General features: G+C 39.3%; 1 protein-coding gene across 1 annotated transcript in view; it reads right to left on the bottom strand.

Annotated features, from left to right (window-relative positions):
• Positions 1–14848, bottom strand: part of exoc6b (exocyst complex component 6B) — a 58216-nt gene that overhangs the window by 33963 nt on the left and 9405 nt on the right. The window contains exons 7-15 of the mRNA XM_053859730.1: positions 11659–11841; positions 10218–10286; positions 6876–6959; positions 6524–6570; positions 5479–5599; positions 5121–5192; positions 2340–2437; positions 1587–1692; positions 1386–1495 (exon numbers count right to left, since the gene is read on the bottom strand). Of these exons, the coding sequence (XP_053715705.1) occupies positions 1386–1495; positions 1587–1692; positions 2340–2437; positions 5121–5192; positions 5479–5599; positions 6524–6570; positions 6876–6959; positions 10218–10286; positions 11659–11841 (890 nt within the window). The remainder of the gene's footprint in view (positions 1–1385; positions 1496–1586; positions 1693–2339; positions 2438–5120; positions 5193–5478; positions 5600–6523; positions 6571–6875; positions 6960–10217; positions 10287–11658; positions 11842–14848) is intronic.

Genomic DNA, 14848 nt, shown 5'->3' with positions numbered 1-14848 from the left:
ACACACACACACACACACACACACACACACACACACACACACACACACACACACACACACACACACACACACAATTGTCACCACAGGGAAAGAAAGTGGAGTGCTGAGATTCCAATCTTTAAAAAAAAAATCCTTAAAACATTTGGATGATTCAAAGCAGGGGGGACTGGAATTCCTGGAGCTGCAGAAGTGCAGAGTTGACAGAAAGTCTGAGCGTGTTTTAAGAGAGTGGGGCAGAGAGCAAAAGTGGGCTCATGAACTCTGCAGGCGAATGTACAAATACAGACACACCACAGAATTTAGATAGAATTTCACTGTATTTATATTGCCATCAGTCACAATAAATGGGCAGTGGCTATTTCTGCTAAAAGACACCGTCCTTGCAGAGTACGCAGAAGACAGGGAGAAAACACCACCACCAACAACAACTAGAGAAAAGGCTTAAACCTAAATACAGTTTATACGGTTTAGAGTTTTGATTTTTTTTAAGTTGGATTAAGTTTAAATCAACACATTTGTCATGTAAGTATGAACTTAAATTAGATCGTTCTGTATAATTGATTTTAGCTCTACGTTTCCACTCAGTACAGTTGTTAAAGAGATTAACATTAACATCTGTGTGTACACCCAATGTTTTCCTCTAAACTGATTAAGGTTGTTTTGTACAATTTTCACTCAAGGTTAGAAAGACAGGGAATTTGACAAAGCAGCTCAGAGAAAAATCACACACCTTCTTACATATGTGCATCTAATAAGGTTGGACTCTCAGCTGTGTTGGTCCTCTTTCAATCAGAAATGCAACTTGGTCTAGATCAAAGGTCACAGGATCAATGACCAATATTGTGGCCCAGTCTCCTTCCGGACCTGTGCGTCTGGTTCTTTGGAAACTCTTGTCGTAACTAGATATTTGGGTGTGTGCAACCATAGAAACTCAGTGAAGCAGTCAAGTCATTACTCTGACTGAGGGAAGTGATTAGCACAGTCTGATTGGCAGGGTAGCAAGCCACCAGAAAAACATCCGTCTGACAATGAAAGGCTATAAAGTATGAGAGAGTTTATATTTCTCTGACCGCCAACACGCCACATCATTCCAGCTTCTCTCATTAATACAACGACTGCTCTCTTAAATTGAGAGTGAATTTTATGATACAGTAATTGAATGAAAAGGTTGCAAATTTTAAGCAGAAAAGATATAAATAAGGCTTGGGGCAATAAGTGACACCAATGGCGGAAAAACAAAAAACAAACTGTACGTACATTAATTAATATTAGTGAACTTTGCTGCATATCTGGTCAGTCCGAGGTAATTAATAACCATGTGTACCGCGTGAGTAATGGTGTGATAAAACATTCGTTAAGATCAGACTTTTGGGCGAAAAATGTACCTGAGATGAAGGTCTTCTGAGTATTTCAGACAGGCGTAGATAAACTCTTTGAGTTGACTGTAGACCTTTGGCACAAACTCTGAGAAAGGCAGCTTTTTAGGAAAGGGTAGCTGCAACACAAGGGTCAGAAAAAGGTGCAAAATCGGTAAATTCATAGAACGCAGATTTCATTGTTTTTCTTTTTCTTTCTTTTTTTTTTACCTTGTCCAGTTCAGGGTCTTGCATAGGAAACTGGGAAGTGTAACTTTTGTATTCCTCTTCTGTTGAGACAGGAATTGGACTGTAATTGTCCTGGTCCAACACCTGCCTGTAAAAGTGCGAGACATTTCAGGATAAACACATTCCCTTCACATAAGGCTGCATTCTTGGCCAGACAAACAAGTATAATCATCCCCATGGGGTAATTCTACTGCTTGAAGTTTCTTTACCACCCTCGACCCTTTCACCGCCTCCTTTCTTGTTGGCACTTTGAGACTTTCGGACGTTCCAGTGTTCCATAGAGAGGCCGCGAACCGGAGAGCACTCTATTCAACAATACGAGACAAAATTCCTGCGGCTTCCCGTGTGTTTGAGTGTGAAACAGGGAGGTAGAGGAATATGAGAGAGCTTGTGTTTGTTTGTACGTTCTTGCTGCAATTCCCATTGGTGTCATTGGGCATAAGCGATGGTGAAACAATGGCACGCGTCATCTGAGGGCGCTGCCCATTCTTGGCGACACTTCCTCTCTCTTGCTGGTCGTTAAACTTCAAAACCACAACATTTCCCACAAATCGGCAACAGCATGTGTTTGTCTAGTGGGCCCACAAAGCCAGGGTACGCCCATATGACCTTATCACTAAAAGGGCACGGCAAGCTCTCCAGCATTCTCTGACTCAGGCAACTGAGTAATGAAAGCATAACCTTCGAAGTAACCTTGTGCTGCTGATGGTAAGAAAGATTTTTCCGAGTACTCACTTAAAAGTGATGTTCCATCTTTTCAGCAAAATTTCTCCATACTGCTCTCTCATCTCCAGGAGCATGTCAAAGAGCTGTGAAACTGGAAAGCCATAACCCTGTGGCAGATGACAAAAAGTGCTTCAAATCAAACCACTGCATTGCACCAACAGGCTGTAAGAAAAGAGATGAATATACCAACGAATATAGAAAATTCAAACAAACCACAGCTAACAGATCGTCAGCATTATAAAAAAAACTTTTAAATTACATTTTTTAATATAATTAATATTATGTTTTTTACATGCAAGTCTCCTCAAATGCTCTGCAGTGCACAAGACAAAAGTTCCAGAGTGGCACCACCAAAAGTTGCAACATGCCTTCCCATCCAGACGTCTCTTTATGTAGGGCAGTGAAAGACCAGAGTTCTAATTATTCAGTGATGGGACGGGGGGTGTCCATGAGGAAAATTTGTTAGCCGACAATGATGGGCAGAGTCTGAATTGAACAACAAAAATCTCTCTTATACACACACTTTACATCAGGGTGCACATATTAATCGCTAAATTAGCTGCACATTAGCCAGTTATTCATCATTATAATTACAACAGTACTTACTATGGGTTCACTACCTGAGAGCAATTATTCATTATTAACAGTACAGTCGATCAGAAACGAATCAGTTTATTAATGCAGTCAATTAATACATTAATATAGTTCCTGAATCATAAGTGTTAACTATTTTAGTTATTTATTTATTTTTCCACGGTGAGATCACTGAATTTAAAGAGGAACGAATATGGCGAGCTCAGTGTTTTTTTAAAATGAGATTGAACCTCTAACACAAATGATTTGAAATTTTGAATTTGAGGCTTAAAATGGGCATAAACCACTCTGACTGAAAATCTTTAGTTAGGTGGTAGCTGAAATCTCATTTCCATAGCCACGCCCACTCTGCTGTGATTGGTCACAAGCAGGGTTATAATAGTCTGGGATTTTTCATTACTTTTCACTTTTATTCAGTTTTTTCAGTTAGTTTTAATTAGTTTTTAGAGTGGGTTGGCTAGTTTTTATTAGTTTGTTTTTGAAAAATGCTTAGTTTCAGTTTAGTTTTTTGTTAGTTTTAGTGCTTTGTTTTTTTCCTTCAATATGTGGTATTTGAAGATTGAAGAATGAAATAGGTCACAGAAACAGCAATAAAAACTGATGCGTTTGCCATGAGCAAGTCACCGATGCCAGGTCTGGTCACAGACGTCACATGCAGCACCTGGCTGTCAGCTGTCTTAAAACAAGCAGAGCTTAAATAAATAGATTTTAAATAATCTCAAAATGCTTCTCTATGACATAAATAAAGACGAAAACAAAGGACAATTCCGCTATAACTTTTGTTCATTTTGATTACTTTTGCAGACAATGCAGTTTCAGTTAATTATCGTGGTACAAAAAACTTTAGCTTTTATTTTCATTTCAGTTCACAAAAATTATTTGCAATTCTAGTTCTATTTTTTTTCTATAGTTTTTGTTAACTACAATAACCTTGGTCAGGAGGAAACCTTCAGCCTGCACCTGCTGACAGCTGCAGGAGCATCCCACTGCACTCTTGAACGCCACATAAACTCCACACTTGGAAGTTAAAATCTCTCACAGCCAAAGCCCCACTGCCTCATCAGTCCTAATAAGCTGACGTGCACCATCCTGTCCAGCGCTTGGTTGTTTAGAGATGAAAATAGGCAGAGCTCCTGCTTTGGAAGACTGTGAGATCACAGAACAAACCACGAGGGAGTGAGGAGACCACCGCATAAATGATAGAATCAGTCTCCAAAATCAATAGACCGTTTTTTAGTTTAATACTGGTTAAAAGATTCAAACTTTGCTTGGTTCTGTCTCTCTCATTTCACCATGACAGACACATCTGAGATACTTCTCTACGTAGTGTCTTGTTCATGCGCACACGGAACAGGGAGTTTTGTGGTCTTAGGGAAAAAAAACTAATCTTAAGGAGTCAGAGAAGACCACATTGCTGGGTCACATTATCATGAAAGAATTGTAGCGAAAGGCATGCTGTTAGCAGCCAGGTTCCACAGCAGCTCAATATCATTTTAAAAGTCATTAAAATGAGCATACCCTTTAAACTCATTATAACAGCTGTGTTGCAACTACAGTAGCATCCGAGGATGGTGGTTGACTGCATTGCAGAAACTGAGCAATTCAAGAAAATGGAAAAGCTAAGACAACCACAACCTACTGAATCCGACATCAACTGTATAAAAGTCTGCTTTAATCTGCCATATCTAACTCCTCAGCACCATTGTGCACTCCTTTCCATCAGGTTGCTGGCAGACTACAGTTTTGAGAAATAAAAGTGTTGGCCAGTATCATCAACTTGATGATGTCTAAATGTTTCACTTCCAACTGCTCTTCTATTTTCTTTTGTGTCGTCTAACCTGGACTTGCCATCATCTAATCAATCACACTCAATGGATCTATGTTCTTTCCAGTACAGTGGAGAATAAATACACAGAGTACAAATTGACATCACATGATTTCTGAGAGGTCAAAGTGAGAAAGAAACTCTGTCTTCAGAGAATGGCACAAGTCCACTTCTGAGAAACATTCATTGACCAAATTTTTTCAGGCTGTTGTTTTATTTCACTTGGCACACGCCTCATGAGTCAGTTAAGACCAGAAGAAGAAATCCATCAAAACTGGAGAAAAAAAAACAGGGTTTGGGGCAAAGAACTATAATTCAAGCATCATGATGAGCTGTAAGAAAATTTACTGTTGGTCTTATGAAGGACATACCTGCAGTGTATCAGCGAAAACAACAATGAGGTTCTTGAGATCCAGCACCAGATCCGGATCATCACAGTACGACTGACGAAAGAAGAAGTCAAACAAGAGGAGTTGGAAAGTGATTTTCATACATTCACAATGCTTTCATTGTTAGGTTTTTTTTTTACTTTCTAGTATTTTGATTATCTTATTTTTTGTTTTTTCGCTACACCGACTTAAATGGTGCATTTACATGCACCCCAGAAGATCGACATTTCAAACCTACCTACTTTCACAACAGGCTACTCAAAAAAAAAGCAATGATTCTGATGGCACACAAAACATAATATCAAACCAGGTAAAACACAAAAGTGGGGTGTGGTCTTACAGAATGAGTCCTCAGTGCTGCAACTATTTTAGAGAGTGCCAGTTCCCAAAGCTCCTCCACGTAAGCTCTGTTGACCAAGCCTTGTGTGGTGTGAAGGACATGGTCCTCCACAACAAAGAACCTGTACAGTCAGCAGATAAATTACAAGTAACAATTATACCCATCCAAATTGAAACAAATATAACAGAAGCAGATATTGATCAATGACTCATGTCGATCCCTTAGAAAAGGTCATATAAAAACTGTGCATGGCTGTACGTTTTCGGGGACTGGGGTTTGACTTGTTGGTAGATTGATGGCATTGGTAAACAAAAATGGTGATACTTTTAATTGTTGGTAGTGTAGTAAATGTAACAGAGACAGGTTTAATGACTAGACCAGACCAGAGATAAAGACTTCAAGAGACAAAGACAGAGACCAAACTGAATTCAGGACTGAATCCAGTTGGTTCAAATGAAAGTATTTCCGTTTTTGATATGGTTTGAAAAAAAAAAAAGATTCCAGTTTCCTTTGGAGAAAGAAATGCATTTATGTGTTTATATGACTAACTGACTTTTGGTTCTGTATTCAATTTGGTCTTGGTCTCAACTCAGTCTTGGACTTGGTGTCTGTATGCTCTGGTCTCAGGTTAGGTGGTCCCGACTACGTCATTATTAAATATTGGTATGGAAATAACTGGCTGGTGATTGTGCATATGCGTGTCCAGCACTGACTGTGTTTATATAAGTGTCTGCACAAGTCAGACAGACCAAGGGAATAACAGAAAGAGATCAACAGACATCTCGCACACTCCATAAATCGATGCTGTTGTGGGTGAGCCGGAATGCACATGTGCGTGTGAATGCAAAACTCCACTGCACTCCATTTTTCTTTCACTAACCATCAAAAAAGACCAGCACATTAACAGGGACATTATCAATAAGGTCAAGCAAGAAATCAAATGACAGGGCATTGCCAGAAAAGGGGATCTGAAGAAGGATGTTGTGACTTTTTATTGATAATGTAGAACAACAGAGGACAGGTGGGGGAAAAAAAACAGACTTACCCAACAATCTGATTGAAGTACCGCCTGTATCCCTCCAGAGTTTCATGCTAAAAACGCATGATCAGGATTAAAATCATTATTTTCAAGTTCTTTGAATTATAGATCCGCTTCCCAAGATGCTGACAATTTAGATTGAAAATATAAATCAGCACAAATGAATGAATGTGGTGCGGTTAAAATAAATGTAGGTTGGTCAGGTTTTGACTGAAGAGTGAGGTCAGGTCCTCCTTTATTACATAACGTTACAAGATGTTACCATGGTCTCCAGGTGATAAGGTAGGAATGGGGGGTGGAGTTAGCAAGTGCTGAGACCTGAGTGCACGTGGACAAACAAGTGAAGGTGCGGTCATACCATGTTAGAGTGGGGCTGCAGCACAAGGCGAGCCTGTTTCCTCCTTTGCTTTCTGTAGTAGTTCTCAAACACATCACGCAAACCCTAGAACACAGTGAAGATGCTCGGTGGATGTTGAGTCACAAGTACATTTAGACAGGTCAACTTTTAAAATAATCATGCGCTCTACTGGCTTAAGAGGAGAAGGAGGGGAAAAAAATCAAAGATTTCCAATGTAAAATGTCACTCTGAATTATAAGACAATGAAGAGGATAAATACTTCATTCCATTTTTCCAAGCTTTCATAAGAAAGATGGAACAAATGCTCTTCCAGTGCAAAGCCAAAGGACAGGCTTAGTTTCGATTCCGATTAAATGTATTTTATGAATCAGTTCCACATATCTTGCCAACACCTTTCTAGCTGTCAGGAGACCTGACTCCATCCAACCCAAAGGCCTGCATTGCATCGCACACAAATTAGATATATAAAGTCAGATATTACTGGATACATTTGGGTCTGCTGCTGATTTTACTAGATGATGAACTTAATGAGGTATAAAACCAAAGCGAATAGCAGGAGAGTTCAGACGAGTGCATGTCAGAGTGTGTTTAAGTAAGAGAAGATAGTGTGTATCTTTGAAGACTAGAACTGATTGTGGCTACGTTTTCTTTGGCGTCATTGGTCAGACATCAAACTGAAAACACCCAAAGAGTGGCTGGAGCTAACCAAAGATTAATAAATGGTTTTTGATCTTTCATGCCTCAGCTTTAACTCTTGGTGCCTTGGTGTACTCTCGAAGAGGCTTGCTGAGTATCAGAGGATGAGGACTACAGTCACTCTGAGGTCTCAGATTAAACCCTGGAGGTTGACAACTCGATAATACATACGATATCTCTGTGTCATCACCACACAGTAAAGCAGTCACGGACCACCTGCACATTTGTTGAAAGAATATGCTGGTACAAAACATGAAAAAACTTAATTTCACTTTAAATGCTTTGCCGTTCAGCTCGATAAAAAAGAAAACAATTTTTAATAAATAATTTAATTAATCAAGCATATGTACTGCATGTGTGAAACAAAATTGTTAACTATCTAAGACCACTTATTTGAGACATTCTTTGCTTTACAGTTTTTACTTCCCATCCTCCTTCCTCCTCTTTGGTCTAATTTGTATAAAAACATTTGCCAAATTAGCTTTTATAAAAAGCAGATAAGTCAGGGGCGTACATGCTTAGTAAACGTGGCAAGCAGCAACACAATATTTCTTTTTTATGCAAACACATCTGTGAGGCGGGAACTAACCACCAGAGAAGAAAATATAAAGCAGCACATATGCAACACAAACGGTCCTTGTGTGATGGGCTGCTCTTAGTCCACTCGCACTGGGCATCAGGCCCATGTTTGGACTGATCACAACTCGGTCCACATCCTTCAACATGAGTGTAACAAAGAAGTATTGTTCAACTGTTGATGGCAATGGAAAACCATGGTCATCAAAATGTGAAACAAGATAATGAGATGGGGAAGGAAAGACCCGACAGAACTAGAATTGAACGGAGGGTTGATTGCTAATGTGATTTCACTTCCAGCTTTATTAGAAAAATAAATCAAACTGTTACATGGCTGCATGCGCACAACTTCAACCTTTATGAACTGGATTCAGTGTGTGTGTTTATTATCGTCCATTCAAGCCATGAATCGGAACAGCAAATTGTGCAGACGTAAAGCTCATTTCCTCCTAGGAGATGTGCTTCTGTGCCTAAATGTCAGTCAAACAACTGAAAGACCCCGGTTAAGTGGACAAGTGTGCGTGTGCAATGAGAAAATAGAGGCAAATTATGACCAAATGCAACCTATAAACATAAATGACAATTACTACTTTCATGTTTCAGGAAATACTCAAGTTGCCATTAATTGTGTGAAGCTATAAGTTGTTTTGTTATAGTTTTTTTTAATCATTTGTCATTTGCATATAAATATAAAAGATTGTTTTCATGCAAACAAATGCTATCATCGTGTGAGCCGAATCATTTATGGCTAATCAAACAATCTGAAAATATACCTCCATATCCATATACATCTACTAGTGTCCAGAAAACATGATGACTTTTTAGTCTGAGACAAATGAAAACTGCCAGCAATAGTCACACACGGCCTATACACACAATAGACGTTTGTCACAAAACCACAGAACCGAATGCCATATGTTAAGACTAAGTGTCACAATTATCTCTTCTTATTTCTTCACAAGACATCAAATATCAAGAGATCATTATTACACATCCATTGAGTTAAGTGTCATATCTGACATTCTACATCACCCTTTCTTTGACCTCTTTTGATCTTGCTTACAGCCTCAACCACTCTCAGCTTGTTCACTTTCTCCTTCCTGCCAAAGTTCATGCACTTCCTGTCCCACAGACGCACAGACTGAACAGAAACAGCCGACCCTCTGGCCGTAGTGGCCCGGTCACAACCTCTACAAGCCTGTAGGCGAAGGTTCCTGCGTGCAAGCACACTTGGGACACACAGCAATCTGCCCACCACCCCAGTCATGGCCCAGTCAACACCTCTACCCTTGTCGCCTCCACTATTGCTGAGATAAGACACATACATTTCCCCCTCACTTAAATGCAATGCAGCCACCGAGTTGGAGCAAAGCCAGGCTTAGGTTAGAGGCTTTATCTCAGAGCTATTAGCGCGAAAACAGTCACATTTGGGATGAATGAATAATTCCAACAAGATGATTGAGTTTAAGACCACAATGAGTACCATACACTTTGTGGCAAAGTGTTTCAATCCGAAACCCCGGGCTGATATTTAACACCTATATTATGATAAAGGTTCATAAATATAACACACATACTGCATTTCTACACTTTACAGTGTGTTCCCAGGTTTTCATACGTAATACAAATGAAAGCGCATAGTTAATACATCAGGTAATCCACAGTGAGTAGACTTCACTTGGACCCGAAACTGTAATTTGCCAATGGAGTCAAATTTAAGTGCAGTTTTTTTTAGGTAGATCATAGATGTTTTAGACATTTTTCATCATGTTTTGCAAACAACATGATTACAGTCATATATTGCCGTAAAACAAGTCTGTTAACCTTCAACAGGCCAGATCTGGCTACTTCCTCATATGTTGTACAGCAAAATCACATCATCAGCACTTAAATGGAAATGTGATGTGATTATAAGAAATAAAAATAAAAATAAAATAACTAAATGGCATGACAGTCTAAACCCTTGGTGGATTCAACAGTGATGCTAGTGACTTGTTAACCACTCTGCACAAATAGAAACGTTTTAGAAAGGGCTTCAGGAAGAGCATTAACTAGAAACATCTAACTCACCAGCACAGTATGGATATGCAGACAGTGGTAGACTGGAGAGAAATCCACCAAATCTTGTGCTCCAGGCATCTGCGGAAAGTAAAATAGATTTACTTCACCACAACTGAAAAAACACAAAAAAATAATTTCATTCATTCAGACAGTTCCATATCCATGGGCAATGCAAGAATATTCTTGTGTCGCCATGTTTTCTCTTTATATGGCAAACACACACAAATACGATTAGCAGAACGCAGAGTATGTTGAAGGATTTAACATGATTTGGAGTTCAAGAGACACATGGAAACCAGCTTCTGGTTGTACCTAAATAGGTGGTTATTTCAGTCTTAAACATCTTCCAGTCTAGAAAAAGATGACTCAACTGGTGACAACTGACCATAAATTCTTTAAAATAAAAATACAATAAGGATGTGGTTTACATTGTGTCTAAAAACTGAATATATTGTTCCAAATCAATTTTAGGTTGAGGAGGCTGAGTTGTTGGCACAATCTTTGCAAAAGTCACCACTTTTTTATTTTCATGTTTTTTCATACCCAAATATAACCAACAACTCTGTCGCAAATAAACTTCATCCTTACGTAGAAGCTGGATAATTCATTAAAATGCAAAGCTAAATTACTTTAAAAGGAATTTTCAGACTGAAGATTAAATTGTGCGACTGCATTGTAGCTCAAACAACCATAAAGCCATTTTCTAACTAATGAGATGGAATAAGAGATACTAAAACTGAAATTCAGAATCAAAGGGGGAAGATGGTGAACTGCAAACATTCATTGAGGGGAAATGGTGAAGGAAAGAAAAGAGAGGCAAGATCACAAAAAGACAAAAATAGGATGATGAGACACAGGGGGGGCGGCAGTAAAAGAGGCAAGGGGAAAGAGAAAGAAGGACATGGCAGAGGTGGCGAGAAGGGACGGGATGCCGATGGTTGGCATCACTGAAGGCTTTGGCGCCAAGACAGTCGTAACCCTGGCGACCGTGGGGTCAAGCCTTTGTTCGAGCCAAGGTTTTCCCGTGACCAAGGTTGAGTCAAGTTTACAGGACGTAAATAAGCTGAGGGGACGACAGGGACCTTAAAACAGAATGGGAGCTGAAGGGTGACAAGTTCAACTCTATTCTCTAAAGTTTCATTGTACTTTTTTTTTTCTTTTTCTTGAGAGTGAACACAGCAGTGGCAGCAGAGAGGAACTCTGATCCCGCCAGGCATTCCATGAAGAGTTCATTGTTCAAATACTCTGCCACCATTGTGCAATAGTGGCTGAATGTTCAGGAGTTCATTTGAACTGTCAACATTTACACTCTTAACGTTATTTATGACATTTTTTAGTTGCTAACAATTGCATTTGAAGACACTGCCAGCATAGTTGTCGAAAATACTTTCCATACGCCACTAATTATGACATTTTTTGGCATTTATTGTGAAAGTATATGGTCGCTCACTTCATCATCCTCTTCATCCTCCACATCCAAAATGCCAGAGTCCTGTTCTGACAGTGGGCTGCCTCCCTCCCCATCACTCTGCGTCACTGTGCCACCAGCGAACACCTCTTTTCGATGTCGTCGGCCATTAAGAGCCCTGTGCTGCATGGCGACCGAGCTGTCCATGGAGCGCTGAAGCTGAGCCTGTGGTACAAACACGAAAAACAGTTATATACTGTGTGTGTATATATATATATGTATATATGGTTTCAAAATCCAGTCATGCAGTCAAGGTCATTTTAAACCTTAGCTTCTCTAATGATCAGCATTCACTAAAGAAAACTTGATAAGGACATTTAAAAGACACACTGCGATAGACTCATTTACTTTCTAGTGCCAGAGGCAACAAAAACTGTGATTCGTATGTGCAATATTTAACTGCTGCTGTAAAGAGTAGAACAAATGAATATTTACTAAAAAATAAGCAAAAGAATCAGTAAAAAACACAAATAACGTAGCATGAAAAATATCATGGGAGAGACATGCAGGATTGACACTCTGTCTGAAACACAATTTTAAGGAAATGCTTGAGATGATCAAAAGGTCTCCGCTTGAGATGTTAGAGCCACTCCTTGTCCCATGACATTAACCCTGGAAATGACCAATAAAATAGTTCTAACAAAAGGTCTTGAGAATATGGTAGCAGGAAATGGACACAGACAGGAAGGGCAAAGCAGGAAGGACAGAGACTTAATAAAACTCAAAACCAAACATGTAAAATTAGGACAGAAAACATGACAGTTTGGGCATTGGTGACTTAAATATGTCTAGACCGTAAGAGCTGTACCAACATATAGATGCAGAACAGTACTGATGTTTTGTTCAAGTGAATAGCCATCTTCACAAGGAACTACGAACTAAATCAAGTATTGTCAAGTAGTACTCTTTTAGCTCAGGCTTTGGAGCTTGGTCTTTTCAACATTACAACCCACAACAAAAGCCTGGTCTCTCAATCAAATTGTAGGAATAATTAAGAATGAGTTGTGGATGATTCATTGGAATCGGAAATGGTTTATTTCAAAGGAAGTTGGCTCTCGATTGTGCGTCAAAAACGAAAATTAAGTCTTGCATTATTCAGTGAGCTTCATCATGTAACTTAGGACAGAAAGGCGAGTGTTGCAGAAAGGTAAGAAATGATACTTAAGAAAAAACACACAAATATACTTGAAGAACATCAACACACAAAGTGCATTGGGGGAAAGAGTGAATAGTGGGTATTACTCTCATAAGGACCGGAGGACTCTGTTCCATATGTCGTAGCAATGACTCATAAAACTGTTGGATTGGGACACACTTTGCTGAAAAGCGGTTCGAAGAACAATTGCGATCTATTACATAGTTATTACTTAAACACTGGTCAATTTTAGTCACTAAAGGAGTGGTCTGTACAACTAAATCATCATTTGTCAAAGTTCTAACGGCTTTGAGCCACAAACGACGAGCGTCCCTGGCCAGTAAATCATCATGTTTCTGTGACACGCATCTACAGTCTATTTTGGTTTTTGCCTGTGATGGTTCAATTTGTGGACCCAGTGTGTGCCCTTCACCACCACGGCTGCTGCATGCACACGCACGTGTGTGTTCAGTAACTAAATACAGGTAATCAATCTTCTTCCACTTCACAGACTCAATCTGTTTCCCATTACTGCAAGAGTGTGTTCGACAGTGCAATGCAACTACTGAATACATGGTAGAAAAGCGAAACTCATCCCTCTGTTCAAGAGACCAGAAGTTGGTACGACAGATAAATAATGTAGTGAGAGCATGGCAGAGACCGCAATACAAGGTATGTTATAGCACATTAATTTTTCAGTTTCTGGTATCGCAGTTTATGTTTCATTACACACAGGAAAACAAGTACAAAGTACAGATGCTCCATGAACACACAAGAGGTTGATGATCTGCATAGAAAGTCAAGAATATCTGGTCCTTACATCAAACTTTGAAACCTTTCTATGGTGACCTTCAGTTCTCATCTACACCAGGGAGTTACCACATAAACTAATGCTGTCAATAGATCAGCCAAATAAATGTTGAAACAACGCGAACAGTGAATGTCTAGCCCCCATTATACATCACCAGCATGGCAAAATAAGCATGCTCTTGATATCTCTTGTTGCTGGTAACAACGTGTACACATTGACATGATTAAAGTGCATTACAGCGACTTTGTCATTACTTTAATCATCCATCCTCATGTTCAGATGTTCAAACAAAGTATTAGAATCACTATTTTTTATATATTAATATATTAATATTACATTATATAATATTTAAAATATTTTGTTGCCCTCCCATTGTTTTGCCACCTTGGAAAGGCAACCTCCGAATCACCCCAGTGTTGCAGCAGCTCAGACATTCTCTGAATGCTCGTCTCACTCTCCTGCTATATTTCTCCATTTTTCCACCAACATGTGGCACTGACAATAGTTTCATTGTAAGCACTTCACTACAAGATCTCTTCTTCTGCCCCCTTTAAAGCCCTCCTGCTTTCCAAGCTCTATTTATTTTCAGATCCCTGGAAAAGAGCTGCAACAACAGCTGGAAAGTTGAAACTGATTTGGAAAGAGACAGACGTTGAGACATTAAGAAGAAACTAGTAGTTTTTCATCATCTTTTGTTGACACTCACTCATATTTGGGAGGTTTGGGGGTGAAGGCTGAAAGCCAAATATTGGATAACACATCCTAATCTGGGTATCAATATCAACGCTGCTGCAACAGTGGGGTTTGAGTAATCTCTATGTAATTGGTGGTTGCAGAAGTTAGTGGTTAGCTTCTTCAGTCGCTGCAAGTAGATTTTCCACTTCAATGACACTAAAATTGCAGTCCAAGAACCCCCAAAGGTTCATTCAAAGGTTTCAAAGTAAAATTCCTTTTTGGAGTTTTCCAATGCACATAAATCTTCAGTGGTAAAATTGTAAATGAATGCACAACATACTCTAACAATGGTACTCACCATGCTATGGAAACCTCACAACATCAAAACACTACTTATTTGGATACATCCCATCATCACACAAATACTATCAACACGCGAAGACAGGATTGAAAAAGGAGCAGAATGAACAATAAACCTTGTTTTCATTCATTAGTTGAGAAAAATGACTTTAACAACTCATCTCACTCAACCAATACAGTCCAAAGCAATG

The sequence above is a fragment of the Synchiropus splendidus genome, chromosome 3 (genome assembly GCF_027744825.2).
Source record: "Synchiropus splendidus isolate RoL2022-P1 chromosome 3, RoL_Sspl_1.0, whole genome shotgun sequence".
NCBI lineage: Eukaryota > Metazoa > Chordata > Actinopteri > Syngnathiformes > Callionymidae > Synchiropus > Synchiropus splendidus.
Note: the sequence above shows the minus strand (reverse complement) of the source record. Positions and strands in the feature narration are given on the sequence as shown.